General features: G+C 39.3%; 1 protein-coding gene across 3 annotated transcripts in view; it reads right to left on the reverse strand.

Annotated features, from left to right (window-relative positions):
* Positions 1 to 788: 788 nt before the first annotated feature.
* LOC137887311 (protein unc-13 homolog C) overlaps positions 789 to 18,978 on the reverse strand; it is a 98,333-nt gene continuing 80,143 nt past the window's right edge. For 2 of the 3 annotated variants that reach the window (XM_068730184.1, XM_068730183.1), the window contains 9 exons: positions 18,213 to 18,301; positions 17,336 to 17,473; positions 15,285 to 15,408; positions 14,298 to 14,357; positions 12,385 to 12,465; positions 8,506 to 8,653; positions 5,577 to 5,669; positions 5,042 to 5,201; positions 789 to 3,825 (listed from right to left, as the gene is read on the reverse strand). In XM_068730184.1, the coding sequence (XP_068586285.1) occupies positions 3,540 to 3,825; positions 5,042 to 5,201; positions 5,577 to 5,669; positions 8,506 to 8,653; positions 12,385 to 12,465; positions 14,298 to 14,357; positions 15,285 to 15,408; positions 17,336 to 17,473; positions 18,213 to 18,301 (1,179 nt within the window). In that variant the 3' untranslated portion in view covers positions 789 to 3,539. The remainder of the gene's footprint in view (positions 3,826 to 5,041; positions 5,202 to 5,576; positions 5,670 to 8,505; positions 8,654 to 12,384; positions 12,466 to 14,297; positions 14,358 to 15,284; positions 15,409 to 17,335; positions 17,474 to 18,212; positions 18,302 to 18,978) is intronic. The other variant, XR_011105047.1, reaches the window with a different exon arrangement.

Here is an 18,978-nt window from a genome sequence, read left to right on the forward strand (position 1 = left end):
TCAAGGTTGTGGAAGATGTTTGCATCTTGGCAGCTCTATGGTTAAGATGAGTCAGGTTAGTGTTTTGCTCTATATTTCCTCCCTTCTGGGAGTACATGAGTGACAGTGTTTCCCTTCCTGCTGCTTCAGTTTGCTCTTTGGTGGTGTGACTTGGCTAATGAAAAGAAAAGAATGGAAAATTGGTAGTGCACACCAATTTTGTAGTAGGGTAGGGGATTGGAGTGTTTTGGGATTTTTTTTTAAAACAATGATGCAATTTGCTGTAATGTATTTCAATACAAATACAGACACATTCAACTGCACCTAATGCTGCTGTGACGAGTAATGTCACACTATTAGCTAAAGTGTATGTATTTAAAGGCATCTAATAGCTTTCAATTACACTGTAGCTGCTGTATTGGCTATTCTAATATTTAAATACCTGTACGATCTGTATCCATGTTCATGTTGGCTGCCCTGCATTGCTACTGATTTGAATTATCTGTTCTATAAACTGCATCTGTCATTCAGAAAAGAAGTATGTGTTTATATTTCGTTGTACCATGCTAAACATGCAGTTACTGTAACAACTACATAAAGCATACATTCCAGGACTTATGGCTGTTGGTGGAAGCTCTCCTTAAAGGTTGGGCCACCAGAAAAACTGCAAAATGTTATGCTTTAATTTTTCTCTTGGTGAGAAGTTTGATACCACTCTCATATTTTTAAGTGGTCGATATTCTTCAACTCAAATAGCAAAGCATTTTACAAAATATTGCAATACTGCTTTATAGTTTTGGAGCAAGATGCTTTATTATTGGTGTTTTAAGTTTTTCTCTTGTGTGTGTGTATTTTAATAATGAAATAGGCTTACACCTATTTCATGGCAGACGTGTTTAGCTGTCATAGCAGGAATAATAAAGGTGAAACACATTTTAATAACGATGGCTGTGTCCCAGTAAGTCATGCCGTTATCAATTACACTTTCCTGCTTTGACATGCCAACATGTCTGCCGTGACATTAACACACATTAAAGACTGTTGAAAATAGAATTTACAGTGCAGAAAAACTTGGTTAAAAGATTCTGTGTAGATGTTCTTACATCAAATTGTACAGTACACTAAAAAGCAAACAAATACTCACCCCAAATGTGTCTTTATTAATCTGTGATGAAATCCCTGTGGAGAAACATGAGCAGTGATTGCTTTACCTCGCTGTGCATTATAACTCAGGACTAAAAATACCCCACACACATCCAAGCCTTTTCTCTGAAGTTCTTTACCCATGTTTGTATCTCTTCTCTATAGTTTCTCCATATCTTCATTGCGCTCTGACACCCCCGTGTTTTCTGGCGATCTGTCGGTATCTCTCATTTTCTTTCTTTCCCCGTCTCCTTCAGTATTGGAATGCAGCTGTAAAGAACAGACAAAAGCGTGACTCTGACAAATGGACTTACTTTGTCTGGCTCTCTTATGTGCCGGTTTCAGGTGATTAAATTCACTGTGTGGGCTTTTGATCAAGAAACTGGCTGTGCCTATTATTGGCTTTCAATGAACAACAGTTTTTCTCAGAAGAACCAGTTATTTCTAATGTAGTTTTTGCAGTGGTTCTTTAAAATAATATTTGTGTATCATTCTGTATTGTAAAATGGACCTACATTTATACAGTTAGAATTTCCCCATGCCAAGTACAATTATACTGTCTAGCGTGCTCGTCATTACATTGGGCTTTACAGTGTTTGTATTCAGGCTACTTCTCACATTTACCCAGAAATGACCTGCTCTCTGAAGTAACGCATGGCCCAAATAAAAACATGTAAACGTGGCATTAAAGTTTTGGCAGGTGACATGTTTTTTTAAGGATAATTTCCTAACACAGACCTGCATTTTTCTTTCTGTGGGCGTTGAATGACTGACAGGAAATAGAGCATAACTGATCTCAAAGCAAGTGTTTCATTACATATTTTTTACCCCAACGTCTCTGCAAACCAGTGAAAATCATTTGCAGATTGAACACAGACATTTTTTCTTTCTTAAATATGAATATCAATTGGTTTCTGATTTGCTATGAGATAGCCAATCTGGATGCAACTGACCACATTTTTCATTTTGTCTACTGTAAGTTATGTGTTAAAGGGACGCTTACTGGACAATTTTTCCAAAATGACCCAGATGTTTTAACATATTTGCACATACTTTATGCACATTGAAGAAAAGTAGACTTTTGTACAATATCTCACTAAATATATTTACATGACATACAATTCGCCATCAGTGCAATACATAGGAATGTTGCATATTTACCAAATGTTAGACTCTTTCCTTTATGAAGAAAAATAATTCCAATGACAGAAGCTGATATAACTAATGTGTAAAGTAACATGTGCAACTTTCATATTGGTTAACAGCTTCACAGGAAATAAAAAAAATAAAATCTTAGTACCACCCTATCAATAATCAAATATTAAGCATTGAAAAAGTAATAGATCACATGTACATATTTATCTTCATACATGTAATGGATTGCTTTTGTACAAATATTTTATATAACTTTGGCAGTTTATCAAGAACAAAGTTATCGGAAAAATATGAAACAATAATATCAAACTGTCAGCAATGTCATGTAAGCTTGCCTTCCAAAGCTCATGTTCACAGTGGTCATTCAGAAAGGCTGGAAGCTGATGGCCAAAAACAAAGAACAAAAAGCCAAAGAAAAGGAAAACATTTCCATCCTTTCTGCTAAGACTGTTAGCACTGGAGGCTGTCGTCATTGTTGTCATGGTTATAAAATTACAAACACCTATGAAGGTTTACATAGCAGTCATCGCCATTTAAAAAAACATGGTCTATTTTCAGGTCGACTTAAAATACAAACAGTTTGAAGGCAAGGGGACAGGACCCTGCTCGGTGGTCACTGTAGAATCATGGGAGAGACATGACTGAGAAGAGGACATGCACAACAGTGCTTTGTGGAAGAACGTGAAGCCAAAAAACAAGGATGCAAAATGAAAGACTTTGCAACAATCAAAACGCCACACTGTCAGAAAAAGACTTACACCGGACAAAATAATCGAGCAAATTTCAAACATACGAAGTTCACCATATTTCATATACGTTGGTTTTGTTCTTTTTTCACTGGTTTGGCACTTTATTGGAACAAATCTCTGTTCAAAAAGACTAAATGTTGTACAAAAGGTATTTCATGTCTCGTTAACATAACTCGTAGAATATAGTACTTAATAGTAAGCATACGGTAAGTAAACACTTGTACATACTGTAGTTTTAAAATGAACATTCCAACAGATGTTTTACGCACATGCACAAAAACAAACAAACAAACACAACTCTCTCTCTCTCTCTCTCTCTCTCTCTCTCTCTCTCTCTCTGTCTTGCTGCCTCGCCACATTTGGGCCTCCTGCGCTTCTCTTTGGACAATCTCATTCTCCAGCTCCTATCCAGAAAGAGCATCTGTTGCTACTGCTCCTTCCCCTTCTGCCTTTTCTTTTTATCTCCCACTTAAGACAACACAACTTTTCTAATACTGCATTATTTTTTGCACATTATGATACTTCCTCCGCCGAGCGTGTGTCTGTCTTAAGACGGACAAACTCTTTGGCGACCTCGTCATTGGTCCTTTGAGAGAGTATCCTCATGATGGTGAGGCCAGTTTCGTCCATGGAGATGCTTTTCACCAGGGGGTAGCAGGCGGAGCAGCTGCCCTTGTCTGCTAGCTCTCGTAGCTGGATGACCGTCATGCCGATGATGCGGTCCTCACGGGCAAAGCAGTAGTCCTTTACTGAGACGTGCAGCTCGTAGGCTTCCGGTCCATGTTCATTACTTAGAACACTGGGAGAAATGACACCCAGAGATCAGGAAGGTCATACTCAAGAGTTTAAATAAGTTCACAAGAAGCAAAATCAGTACATGTAGTGTTTTACTATACTGTAGTACTTCAGTATTAAACCTGCGTGAATAATAGAAATGTAGGGTTTACCTCATGACAGTTTAGACACTGTCAAGTTAGCTGTAAGTCACTTAAAAGTACATTAACTTGACTTTGATGTCCTATAAAAAAAATTATTGTTGAAATGTAATTAAAAGCCCAAAGTGTCATTATGAAGAATTGTACACAAGTGCACACAAATTGCTTCTTGGACAGTGACATTCGGCTTTGTTCCCAGTGAATATAGTGTCAGGAAGAGACTGTGGCTGTGTGATATTTCCACAGCTTATTAAATGTGTGGCTGTGATGAGACAATTCAGTTGAGTTTTGCAAGTGAAATTAATGTTTCTATCGAAATGAGCCATTATTCCGAGCCAGCTTTTTGTGGCCAGCCACAACAGCGATGCTGATATTGTTTTCATCTTTCAACAGACTGTTTGTGTCATTATGGGTTAGCATTGTGTGGTCCTGAAGACACCCACTGTACTGCCACAGAAGCGGTTTTGAGTACTTTGACATATTTTGTCACAGAGATGGCATCACAACTGTGCGAGATGCAGTCATGAAACTACGGGTGAGTAGTTTAGATCAAAATGAAGGCTGAGTTCTACACGTGTGCTCAGAGCAAGGGTGCCAGAAGAAGAGGTGTAGGAAGTGGCAAAGAGGCCATTGTTCCTCCTTCTTCACCAAGATAGACTCTAATTTTAGGCTGTTTATTTAAATCATCTGCAGCAACTTGAACAGCTTTTTAAAATTAAAATGATAAAGTTAAGAGTAAATCTATATGTCTGCACTGATGTTGCACTCTGGTGTTGATGGTCACTTTAGCTCAGTGACTTTAGTTTGCTTGGCTCAGAATGACTACATTCAACAGTTTCATGCAATGATCAGATGTGCTGGTAAGGCAATTGCATTCGAAAAACTGTACTTTACTTCAGATATTATGTGGTATATATGTAGCTGTTGGATCTTTTAAGTATGCAGATAGCATACTGAATACTAGTTTGAAGATACTGCAGCATATAGTACAGGTACAGAATGTTGAACATTTTTAAAACACTCCTAGCTTTGCTCCCTCTTAACCTCTGTAACTGCCATGAAGGATGCATGATTACTCACTATTGGAATGTTTCATTGTACTTTGGTGACCAATTGTTATTCTTGGTCTTGGTGCTGAATTTGCGCTTCTTGTCAGCCAGGTGTGGTCCCACGGCGTTTACCTCTACAAACGGCCGGAACATGGCGTTGGTTTGCCAGATGAGGTTGTTCACTGCGAACACTGAGAAATACAGAGAAAACAATAATCAGCAACATTGTAGATATAGTTTGGGATAAAGTCAAATGCTAATGATGGTTGAATATATATATTCCTGGCCTTATTCTCTATTTGTCAATGTGTATTTATTCTTTTTCCCCACAGAGAATTGGTTAAATGTAGAAAATATAATATTATACATAGATACTGTCAGAGCAAATACAATACACAATTTCATAGCAGAACTTGTCTGTAACATTAATAGTAGACATCTTTGGGTGTCATTTAGTCAAATTGCAAGAGTTTATTTGCAGACCATTTTAAACAATGTGCAGGGATAAATCCATTATAAAGGAGAGTGAGTTACTGATTTTTTTTTTTTGCAAAGGAAAATCTCACCCTTAACGCTGACTTTGTGCTCTCCAGTGCCAGGGTGAGAGATGAGATTCACTTGCATCGACACCTCCCCCACCGATCCGTTGGATGACTGACCTGGACACACACCAAAACAACAAGAGGAGAATTGAAAAAGAAAAAGAAAAGCACAATGAAAATCATTGAGAATGGAGGAGTGGCAGAGAGCAAGCCAGGGAGAGAAATAGAGAGATAAGGAAGTATAAATAAAAGAGAGAGAGAGAGAGAAAGAGAGAGAGAGAGAGATGAAAAGTCAGATCCTAAACTGTGGGTGCAGCTTTGTGGATGAGGTATCCAGAAATTGATCTGAAAATGGTGTAAAAACACCTCTCTATGTGTCGAAGCTAAAATAAATGAATAAATAAAATAAAACAGTAGGGGAGTAAACTTGAATTCACCATACGGTAGCCAAGTAGCAAGCAACGCCAGGGTTTCCTTTAGCTTGAGGCTGTACAGGAGCCACAACAAGAAGACAAAAAAACCCCAAAATAATCTGCCATGGAGGAGGCAGATGGTGTGGAGGGATGCACAAAAAAAATAATGTTCTGTGAAATAAAATGAAAATGAAATCCTGTTCAACGCAACAAAAATACAAACAAAATCCTGCATTTGACTTTATGCAGTAAACTCAAGTGAAATGAAAGCGAAACAACGTATCAGAAAGGAGGTAGAGAGGGGACAAGAGTGAAGGCAAAGAAAGAAATGTGGGCACCACGCCCTGCACAGGTACATCATTCCAGTTTCAAACACATGGGGACAAACTGCTGCCAGTACACAATTAGGACTCATTGCTGACCATGTGTCTCACTTTTCCTGATGCAGGGATGTGTGTTTCATCCAGTACGGGACAAATAGATGTTTAAACCTGGAAGGCAAGTGTCTGTGTGGTTGATGAAAGGACATGTTGATCCAATAGCCAATCAATATGTGCCAAACATGCAGTGCTCATTATAGCTGGTAATGAAAAACAAGCCTCTTGATTTATTGTAATGAAAATGAAGCCCTGGACATTTAGGAAATGACCTGGGCAGTGAGCAGCACATTTACTTCAGCTATGGGCAGAAATAATGCAATTCATCAATAGATTCTGCATGTTTTCTGACTGGGGTTAGAGACGAGACACTGAAATGTGCAGTTGGAGGGACATGGGAGAGCAGAGTGTGAATAAGATGAATGGCGCATAAGGGAGATAAAGGCAAACATAGATAAAACAAAGGTGACTGTGAGGAGGGTCAGCAGATCAAGTGAGGAAAATGCTAACAAGAAGAGGAAACAGATAAGAGAGGTTAGTTGTAGGCATTCATTTTTGCATGGTGGTGGAGAAGAACCAAGAAGATATTCTAAACAAAAAAAGTGACAAATCAACAGATTGTTCTTTTATAAGCAGAAAGCTGGGATATATTCATGTGAAATTACTGGATGAAGAAAGATGTGTTTATCTTTGTTAGTACTGTTTTCTATTGTAGCTTAAAGCAGCTATAGAACAAACAGAAATACACTTGCATGCGTCCAAACACACACTTTGCAGGAATAGACTTGTGCATGCGATGGTCTGAACGTGTCAGAGCACTAGGGTCGGTGATTAATGAAACAGTGTCCACTGTGCTTCATCACGCATCAGCACATCTCCACACTGTTTACTGACCTAATGCGCTTCATCTACCACTTCACTAACTCCACTTACAGGCATCACTTTGGACCACCTCAGACAAAGAGCGACAACATGGTGTCAACTCAGAGAGAGGAGGAACGGAAACACATCAAGCCATCTCAAAATAGCACACAGTGAAACACTGAGCGTCTATGCCCATCTGCCAGTCAGCGAGAACAAAAACGCTGGTTGGGCCTACTGGCTGCCTGGCTGACTAGCTTTCTCCCGTTGCCATTCTGTTCCCTGCTGCCTGCCTATGCAGCGTTCTGCAAGGCTAAACACTGAGGCAGCCGGGAGCTTAAAGCTTCAACGCCCCACTGGGCTGCATTCCCTCTCGAATGTCTTCGTACACCTGAAGGTATTTCAGCCTTGTTACAGAGAGCGACGGGAAGAAACTTCCATATGAAGACAGATGAATGAGACAAGAGGGTCAGTGATGACAGAGAGAAAGAGAACAAGAGGGAATTTATACATTTACACTATACATGTATCTTATAAATTTGTCATGGCAGTGTTTGTACGTGTTTCTCATAAGAGAGAGAGAGAACTAGAGCATGGAAGCATTCAAGCCCCTCAGGGTATGGGGTGAAGTGGCCACTGAAAAATGTGCTTATTTTTTATTTATTAACAGTGAAAGAGATAAAGGACTTAACAGTGAGGGGATGAATGCAATCACTGCAATGTCCACTGCAGATAGAAGTCTAAAAAGAATAAGGTGACATAAAGAGATCCTCAGAACACATTAACTGCTTTGTAAAGGAAGCTCAGATATCTACAAAAAGAACTATGCAGAAGTTAAAATGAGCCAGGGAACTGGAGTCACATTATTTGCAATCAATTCTAAATACCAATAGAAGAGGGTCGTGACTTGGTGATAATCAGGCTTTCCTTCTCATTTAATGCACTTAAATGTTTCCTGCTATAGAAGTAAAAAGGCTGCAACAACAGCAGGAAAATGCATTCTGAATTTAACTACCAGAGTTTATCAAGTTTAATTATGTTTACTAACTAGTATCTGAAGAAAGTGCTGAAGTGCTGTGGTGCAATAGTATCGACAACATGTGCTTTTATCCGCACCTTTCCAGCCACTTTCACTATCCAAGCATCTTTTGGTCTTGCTTACATTTCTTACCTGAACCGACCCGATGCGACACTCTACAGAACACAGCTCTTAACCTTAAAGTTTTCCATTACTTGACTCCTGAGGTATTTCCACTCCCTGAATTGAAACCTAATTGAGCCCGACCTTGGCTAGCTCATTACCTTGAGAGGTTTGGGTGCATATATATTTCTTGATCAAGGCATCTGTAGGTTGAGTGTAAAGGCTGAGAGCATATTTGAGGGACTTCATATCAGGGCTTTTTTCAAGGAAGGTTTTCTTCAGCCCATTTCCTCCAGCATGGAAGTATTGCTGAAAAACAAACAAACAAACAGAAAAAAGCAGCTCAGATATAGAATTTTGCAAGGTGAACAGAAACTTTGGAGTAACTTTGAACATGATGGCAACCTCTTTTGAGTTTATATACGGCAGCAGGTTACAATTGGCTGAGAGTGGCCTAGAATTATGTGGACAGGATGCATTTAAAAAGGAGGCGAAAACACATTAAGAGCCCAGACAAGAGGCAGCAGTAATAGCCACTTGTGTAGCTAATTACCACACATTTACATCTGAAACCCATGCTTGGATGGTTTATGTACAATTGTGCTTATAAGCCTGATAGCTGAGGACAGAACAGGCTTTGCTCTCTTTTCAAATACTGTCACTCCCACATGTGGACGGTGGGAAGGTGGCCACAGACAGGAGGTGTAGCTGGAAAGTAAAAGTACTTGGAGACACAATTCTAAGCCCTTTATTCGTTTGTGCTTGTTATGCTATAAACTATCGCTCCTTTGTAACACATGATCATTATAGGAACACAAATTGTTGAGGTTTTTGCAGCAGTAGTTTAGGATTTATTGTTGTGATCCAAGTCAGAAAGTTGAAACACAATAATCCCATACCCTTAGAGGCGCTGAATAAAACAGTGCAGTAGATGTAGGGTGCACAAATTGTTCAGCTGGCATTTGAGCCACACCATCACACATAGAATGATGCCCCAATAGGGACTGGTTGGTATTCTTTTTTCTACTTGTGTCAGGTCCCTACTTGGGAACTTACTCAGCACAGAGGGAGGCACTGTTTTCTGCCTCATTAATGACTCATATGTCACAAAATTTGACTGACGTGTGCCTCTTGTGAACGATGCATAATCTGGCATGCAGGTGGTTAGTCATGGGTGGAATTCATCCAGAGAAATAAAATAAAATCACACAGTAAATGGGAAACTGCATTTAATTCATCTAAAACGTAGCCTAGAGCAAACAATAAATATATCTTATAGACAAAAGTTTATGCTGAATTGCATCCTATAGCCTACCCCTATGTCTGTCAAATTAAATGCATTTACATGCATTTGTATATATTTCAACAATAATTATTGTCAATTTTCAAAGAAATACTGAACTTGCATGGCACTTATATGGAAAACAAACAGCAATTTTAAGATAAATGAAATTAGTCCAAGCACAATTAACTTAATGCTTACATTTATAGTAAAAGAAAACAAGAATATTCTGAATAAAATAAATAAAAATGGCCTCTTTGAGAATTTCTGCGTGAATAAATATTTGTTACCATTTTTACTGTCATTTCCGCATTAACTTATATTAACTTGGATAGGTAAACCAGCCATTTCAAAGAGATGTATGTTTGATGTATCACAATTTAATTTTATGAATGTGTAATTGAAAACAAAATCCACGGCCGTGGGATTTTTTTCTTCCAGAAATTGGTCCACATAGAATGGCCACTTGGTCTGGGTCCGGGCCACAGTCCGCCGTTTGGCAAAGCACAAGTGCTAGACTCTGAGAGGGGTATTCAATAGTTTTGTTTCATTTTGTTGTTAGGGAATCTTAAGGTAATGTTAAACATTCATGTTGTGGTTATGTGTTGATTATTATGTTTGTTCACATGAGAAAAGCCTTTCTAATCAACTCGTCATTGCATTACTGTTTATTGGTCAAGGAGTGTGTTAGTACATGTTGGAAGATGCCCATCGTGTTTCTGCAAGGCTGCAATGCTGCATTCCCTCTGACAGGCGACTCGGCAGCATCGCCCCACATGCTCAAAAATATCTCCCTGCCTCTGGCAAAATTACCTACCAGACAGCCATACTTCCTACAGTAGCCTATATTTCTTCATTTGTAGTCTCTTTACCCTTTACCTTCCCTTCTGTTCTTCCTTATATCTTTCCCTATTTCCTTAATCTCATTCTTTGTTTCTTTAATATTTCCTTTTTTCTTTTGTTCTTCTCTATCCTCGAGGCTTATCAGCGGTTGGCATCTTGTGGTGAACCAGGTGAGGTTACTGTCCACGCTTGAGTGTATAATAAATCTACACAAACAGGTACTCCCATGTATTTTCAATATACTGTATTTATAAACCTATATCTGACAACAGGACAAACTGGGCGACTAGCTCACTGGGCTAAGAGGGTTGTCTGGAAGTGTCCTTGAGCAAGACACTGACCCCCTAGCAGCTCCCCGGGCGCCTGTCATGGGCAGCCCACTGCTCCCTGATACAGGGAAGGGTCAAATGCAGAGAAAAATGTCCCCCTTAACGGAATAAATATAGTATAATAAATAAAAAATAAAAGCAAAAAAAGGCATATTCTGATGTGTAGTCCATCCACACACAAATTGTGGGTTTGTGGGAAAAAAACAGCTGCCTTTCTTTGACAATCCCTCACAAGCCAGAGTTCAAAGAAAGGACCTAACAGTCCATTATTGGGAATCAGTTGAATGGACTGCATGCCATCTGCCATCACATATGAACTCCTCTATGGACCAGTGCATTTACCCATGATCCTACCCATTAGTTTTTGCAGGATCAAAGTTCAGTGAGGATAAAATATTTTTAGTGGGATAATCACGAAATGCAAAATATTCAAGTAGATATACTGTGTTTGAGCCACTCCACTGTATATGTGCCTTTGGGGTAAAATTTGGGCTCACTAGTGAAATAGCAGAAGCCAATAATACATATTTGTAGTAATCAGTATATTTTGCCCCTTTTAAATGCATCACTTACATTTTTTGTCTGTTGTAGATAAAAGGTTTAAAGCTGTTGTGCACGCAATATGAAAAATATGATGCAAATAGCCCTCTGAATAGCATTTCTTGGGCTGATCATCTAACTCTCCGAAGGCATTACTGATCTATGTTAATTGACTGTTCTCAATGGAATACTGATGAACTGAATTCCAGCGACATGATTGATCTAAACCTGCAGGTAGTTTCCTTGGAGACAGCAGAATCAATTAGTTTTGTCTGCACTTTATGATGCAGTGTTCCCCTAGTGGCACCTCACCATAACTCTCTTCTTGTCCCTGTAGAACTGAGGCTTGGTCTTGAAATTGTCTCAAATCCCTTTGCAACAAAAAGGGAGTATGGCAGTAAATTAACAGCGCTGCATTTCACATTTTCTTTTGCTGAGAGGCTTTGGCAACTTTCCATATTCCGGGATATTAATTAATTACGTATCCTCTCATCTACTTGCAGCCGTATTGTGTCTCAAAAAAAACAGCAAGGCGATAGAAATACTATCAAAAACAGATTTCAAACAATTAATGCCAGCTCATTTGCAATTTGTGAGGTGACAGTGAAGGATAATACTTCTCTCCATTTTAGTCGGATGAGAAGAAGAGGTTGTTTTTCCATTTCAGATATACCTATACTGTTAATGCACCTTTTCCAACATGTAAGTATCTAGCCATAAACATCACTATTCTCCGAGTCCAGTGCCTATGCTTTCCACACTTTCTTTTTGCTTTAACCAGCCTATTTATTAGACAGAGGAACAGAGGAACATAGAAAAAGGGGGTCAATAACAATTCAGACCATGATGTCCTAAGCACATCATGACATGAGCCACAGCCCCACACATTTCAATGTTTCTGATTTACAAAATTCTCATTTAAGTTCATTTGCATATCTCCGCTCTGCTATGCCTTAGGTGGCTCTCCTGTCTTTTCTAAAGGTCAAGTTTAGCCACCCAGGTGTCTCTCGCTGTATAGCCAACAATGTAATCTACATAAAACTCACCTTGATGGTGGGAAGCACGAGGTCCATGGCTGCACACTGTCGTGGAGTCAGACTTCTGGCTTCCTCTCGAGTTACATGCTCCTGGAGGGATAATAGTTCAAGTCAAACACTCTACAGTTGGCAAAACAATAACGGAGCCACATTCAAGTGCTGTTTCTCCAGTTTAATGGTTATGACCTTAGGTGGGCCATGGTACTCAAGATTGAGTATTTACTGTTTACAAAACATAAACTGCGAGTGTCTGATACATATTATTATAATTTAGGTTTTCCTGATCTGGCACTGCCTTAATTCCCAGGTGTTTGCCCTAAAAATGGCATTAATGTTTCATGACAAGGGTCTTTCAAGAGACTAAATTACATATGCAAACACTAAAACCGTGGTCCTAATCGCCAGTTTCATCCGTCTGGCTACTCATGTGTACAAAGGCTCACAAATTGTGCTGTTATTCCCTGAGATTTAATCAACCTATTTAGAAAAGGGATGTACAATGTGGTACACTGTGAAAATGCTGGTGTGAGACAGAAAACGCTTTAATTAACTCCAAAATATGTAAAGGCTGCATGAAGGAAAAACATCTTTCTCTCTAATGAAAACCCCATAATGCTTTTTATTCAATGACAAAAAAGGGGGGTGGAGGGGGTGTGTAGAATTTAGTGTTCAAATAGAATTGTCCGAGTGACTTTTTACTCATATATCCCTAATTGAATGTTCTTTAAACGACATGGTTAACTTTCTACCAAATTAAGAGGGGAAGAAAATCAAACACTATAAATCCTCCCACGTGACATATGCTTTGGAAGATAAGTGCAGCCCAGAAATGACCAGCTCAAACAATAGATTGTCAAAATAGTCCCGCACACAGCATTATTTGTGTCAAACAAACAACATATAATCCCATATATATCCTATAGTCTATGCCATTACATTGGTCAGAATTCAGAGTACTTGAATAGTAATTTGAGGGGTATTCTATTCATTTGCATGTAGTAAATGAGGTTACACACATGCATTAATAATGCAATAAAATATGATATTATATCATAAGGAAGTAAGTAACTAGTAATATACTGGACTACATGAAAAAAACTGTGAATTGAGCTAAAGTTAATCAGTCATAATCACAAATGTCAACATGATGAGGAAACCATTTTTGAATGCTTTGGGGGCAAAAAACACCCATCTGTGTACTGACGTACTGTACCCAGAAGTTTCCACAAAGAATATCTGACAGACTCCCACAAACAACACAAACATTAGTACAAACACACAAACAAGTATACACATACTCATATACAAATGCACATAAACACACATTCGTTTGGCATCTCCTGTACTACTTAGAGCTAAAATACCTCTCTGTGGAACTGTCATACCGCTGTTGTTAGTAAAACCACAGTGTAACCACTGATCCGTTCCAGTGCCTCACTACACAGAGCTCGAGGGATTACACATCCTCCGGTCACATCAGCAATTAGATATCAGCCCGGCTAGTGTTGCACTGAGTTACACTGTACAATATAAAAACCTACAGTAGCTTACATAACAATGCTTCCAAATTACATAATCCATCCATCCAAATTTGTAGACAAAGTGAATCTAGGTGCACAATAAGTTGCAGGTGCTAACTGATCATTTCATTTCCATCCAAACTATTTTAGACTGTGGATGAGAGAAACATCCATTTTACATTCTTGGTAGCTTGTCATGATTTTATTCACTCTGACATTTATTTACATATCTGGAAAGCTACAAAAAGAGTCTGTACTATCTAATGCCTCTGATATACTATTTACAATAGAATACGTATTTTTCAGCATAATTAAAGATGTCATGTTTTACTGAGATGACAACGAGTGGGGAAAGCTTAGCTAAGATTAGCAAAGCCCACTTTTGGTTCTTCCAAAAATTACCTTCAGTTTGGACAGCTGTCCCAAGTCCTTGGCAGCATTGAAGATCATCTGAGCTCCCTGCTGTTGGATAGACAGATATGTTTCCGTTAACGCAAGGAAAATAAAAAAACAAGCAACAGAAGATGAAGGGGTAAAATGTTAAACATTAACTCATTAATGTAATTGCATTTTAAACCCAATTAAGACCCAGCACTCCACCGGCCTGCTGTGACTCCTGGAGCTGGGGTTTGACGTGGCTGAAATTGAGTTGCTCAGTGCGCTGGGGTCAGTGTACTGAACTGTACAGAACAGCCCCCGGTTAGTGGAACAGTAAACACACAGATGGCTAATGTAAACTATAGGCCGTTTATAGAATAGCAGCATTATTTTGTCCAGTTCTCAGAGTTTTAGCAATTTGGTCAAATTGTACTCTTGCCATGTCATGTATTCTTGCCTTGCTGTTAGTAAGTAGTTGGCTTCTTTTTAAAAAATATTGTTTAGATTGTTTGGACCAGGTAGTAGAGTTGAAATGCTGCCCCTAATTCTTTGGAGCAGGTGGCTTTGCATCACATCACATTACACATCGTATCTTTATAGCTAGTTATTTTGGAAATTCCAAGTGCCATGGAGATGAAAATGTTGGAAAACTGCCTGACATGATACCATTAAAGTACACTTTCATGTTGCCATAGACAATAAACCAAAACCAACAAAACAGTAAATAAGATATTCCTGAGATGAAAAATGTCAACCCAGCTCCAACAGAAGGATTAACAATTCACTCCACGTGTGTGAAGATTTAGAGATGCCATGTCTCATTTCCTGTACAGTAATTTGTATGTTATGCAGGGGCATGAGAGAGCTGAACAGATGGAGGATATGAGGGAGAGAGAGAGAGAGAGAGAGAGAGAGAGAGAGAGAGAGAGAGAGAGAGAGACAGGTGGAGGGCATGCCAAGAGATAAAAGAGTAACAGAATAAGGAAAAAACAGATCATTGATCAAACTCACACTCTGGTCACTCAGTGGAGGCAGAACAATTGTTCTCTCGATGGTGTTCAGTACGATTTTCCAAAGCTCTTTGAGGACTCGTTTCAGCACTGTCTTCTCACAAATCTTGGCAAATAACATCAAACTGCAAAGCGGCAAAAGAAGAGCATTTGTCAGGTCAACACTCAAAGCATGTGTGGCAAACTGAGCCAACACGGCTAAAGACAACAATAAGTGATGACGCATTAATAAATAATATGATTAAAGAAAAGAAAAAAACACCTGTGATTCATAGATTAAATGCAGCAGCTTTGTGCTTTAATCTCACCCTATTGTGCAAGCAGGGTCTCAGAGACAAGAGGAAGGATTTGGTATTTCCATATCATTAAGAGGATTCCCTGTAATACCCCATTGGCCTCAATGTTGCTTTGACAAATGGTTGAGAGCAATTCCCAGAGTTCAGTTGAAGCATATCATCGCTATGGTTCTTTCAAGAATGACAATAAATATAGTCCTTGAAGGGTGAAGACAATAACAGATAATCCTGGTCTACAAAATGCCAACATCAAAACTAGATTTCAACATATGAGCATCTATAAGACAGGACATCATCAGCTAGTAATGTAGGACTCCCCATGGTTGATATTGTACTTTAATGGTCTCACACAACACAGTTATGGATTTGATTAAGTAACTTAAGCCAATTGACATGCAGTAAAGCTGGGACTTTTGGCCACTTTGACCAGTTGGATAGTCCAGCCATGGTCGCATAAGAAAATGGTCCTTACTTTTGAGAACACACAAAGTGTAGAGGTAGCTGAAATTTGTGTATCTATTAATCAACTTGACCTTATAGATTCTGATACAACCACCTCGCACAAAAATTAACATTGCCTAATCGAACGATTCAGAAACTGGAGGTACTATCGCACAGTTCAATCTGACAGAATTTTGATACCAGTCTGTTTGAATGATGTGGTGGGATTGGCTAACCTGACCCATCAGATGGATTGTTACACAGAACCATCTGAGAAGCTGTCATTGGAAACTGTTTGGGAAAGGGCAGGTACTTTCACAAAATACTTGGCAGGTGACTGGATGAATCATCAGTCAATCAAACTCTTCGGGAGAAAAGCAAAACAACTTTTTCCCATCAAGAAATGCTTCCAGTGCCGTTCATTGCTGTTCTCTCAGTGAATAAATACTCTCCAGTTCCTATATAACTGATACTATAGTAGTATCTATGCTAACCTCTATTGGAGTCCCTGTGTTGTTTATTCATACTAGCTTGTTGCACTTATTGTATTCGTATTACTTATTGCACTAACTGTTTTCGTTTGTTTCTGCACTGTACTTTGGCTCTGAGTTATGCTCTGCTTCATGCTCTTAGATGCTTGTTTAGAAAAGGAAATGTACTCATGACTTCTGGTGACTAGTAGTTCTTTTGATTACTAATGTTGAATGCACTTATTGTAAGTCGCTTTGGATAAAAGCGTCTGCTAAATGACTGTAATGTAATGTAATGTAACAACAGTCGCCCCTCTGTGTGTGTCGCATCACACCCACCTAGGCAAAGCCAGTAGCTGCCAGTAACTCCTCTTAGCACACAGATTTGTCCGTGCACAAGCTTGCTGGACATTACTTGATGTCTGATAAGATGGATTTTCTTGTGATATGTGATTATTGCATCAACTCATAACATCACTAGAATCCAGCCGCCATGCAAAATAAGGAAATAGTTTTATCATTTGTGATATAACTGAATGAATACTAGCAACAGACAAATCAGTGAGTACATGTACAGTGACAGAAACTGTAAATAGTAGTCCAAATATCCTAGCCCACTAGCCACGCTTCTTACTAGAGTGCATTTTACTGGGTGAAATCCTATTTTGACATCACCTCAAGCACCAAACTGTCAAACTTGATGGCAGTGGATGGCTGAGCCTATTGATGCCTAAATTAATGACTTTCAATTGGTTTGCAAAAGAGGTTGGCACTTGGTGAAGACCAAGGTATAAAATTGCATCACATGTTAAAGGTTAAACTCTGACCATCTAGTAAATACTAACTTTTTATCCAGGAGGTCCATAAGAGGCCGGAGGACAGTCTCTGCATCCATGGCAGCGTTGCTCCCTTTAGCCGTACCTTTCATCTGAACCAGCTCCTGGTTCATCTGCTTCACACAATCCTCGATCACACCTTTGAAACTGTGTGATAGAAAAAAAACAATCCCTTAAATCCTGCTAGCTCGCTGGTCCTATCCGATTACTGAAAAGGTGATAAGAAATGGGGTGCCTTGTTCATGATGAAATGTTTAGCAACTTGCTGTGCTCACTAATGCCTAGTTCATATTACACAACTTTCACCCTTATTTTCTGCTCTCCAACAGTTTTTGGAGCTCCTGGACAAAAGCCCCGGATCAGAGGCAAATCTGCGTTCAAAGACGCGAGCCGAGATGCTCCCCGGTACCTCACAGATGCATTCCAGATATCTAATATGCTAGGGAGTAAAAATGTATAGTAAAAAACCCACAATTGTACATAACATATTTTGGTGTCATCACGTTTACGTAATAAGTCGCCGCAAAGTGCTGTCCCATTTTTATTTATACCATTTCAAGCCCTTGCAGCCTCTCGCACTCACCATTTAACAGGTAATGTCAGTTAAGTCCCTGAGGGTTCAGGGCTTAAAACTTTAGGGGGGGGGGGCATTGGGATTGGGCCCAAAACTTCTGTCGTGAAGTGTGATCAGCAATCTGAACATTTTGAAAGTCGTGTAGAGTGAACTCGACACAAGCATGGTGCACAGTGAGACTTCAAGTCAATTATATTTTAACTAAGCAGTCTTGTAGTACAAATTATTTGAAAGAACAATTAATTAATGGATACGCTAACCTTAATGAAAATGATCTCCAACACACACACTTTGAGTCACACTAATGCTCACCTGGAGCCAAACACTCCGCTGAGCTCATCCAGCACTGTGTTGAGTTTATTCTGCAGCTCCTTAAGTAGATCACTGGCCTCTGCATCCAGCTGTCAGTGGAAAATAGGCAGTTACTACATCATTACACACCATACATTAGCCCACACTGACTAGAGCGCTGAATCTCTGCCTCAACTGGGGTGGGGGTGTTAGATGGCGAGACAACAGGAACAGAGAAGAGGTAACCTGCCTCGCTGGTGGCCTCCCACTCATTTTGCCTGCCATCTGTGCCGAGCGACGTTCTGAATACAAATGGACGGCTCACCTCCGAGCGCTGCAAAGATGACTGCTTGCCGAGTCAAGAGACATAGCAAAGAAGCAGCCAGCTAGTAGCCTCTCAAAAGGAAATATTTTTGTGCACTATTACACAATTTACAGTAGAGAGAGTTTGCTGTTAGGTAGCCTTGACATTGTAACATCTTAGCGAAAAACGCTTACTGTCATATATCCATAAATCCTGTTTATCTACAGATGTTCTGATACTGAGATCCTCTTCGTGACTTTGTATGTTCAGGAAGGAAATTGTTGCTGCATGTGTTTGTTTAACTTAATTAATGTGAGTGTGCAACTTTCCAATATTTTGTTCATTTTTCAAGAGATGTTGCTTTAACTAAATAGCTATAATTTGCTACAAACCTTCTAAAAACATGTACTATGTGCCTAAATATCTGGTATGATATTCTGAAAAATCCAACATGACCTTGCAATGAAGAATTTTCCATATACC

Source organism: Cebidichthys violaceus, unplaced genomic scaffold (genome assembly GCF_023349555.1).
Source record: "Cebidichthys violaceus isolate CVI_PGR_0920_01 unplaced genomic scaffold, fCebVio1.0.p SCAF_5, whole genome shotgun sequence".
NCBI lineage: Eukaryota > Metazoa > Chordata > Actinopteri > Perciformes > Stichaeidae > Cebidichthys > Cebidichthys violaceus.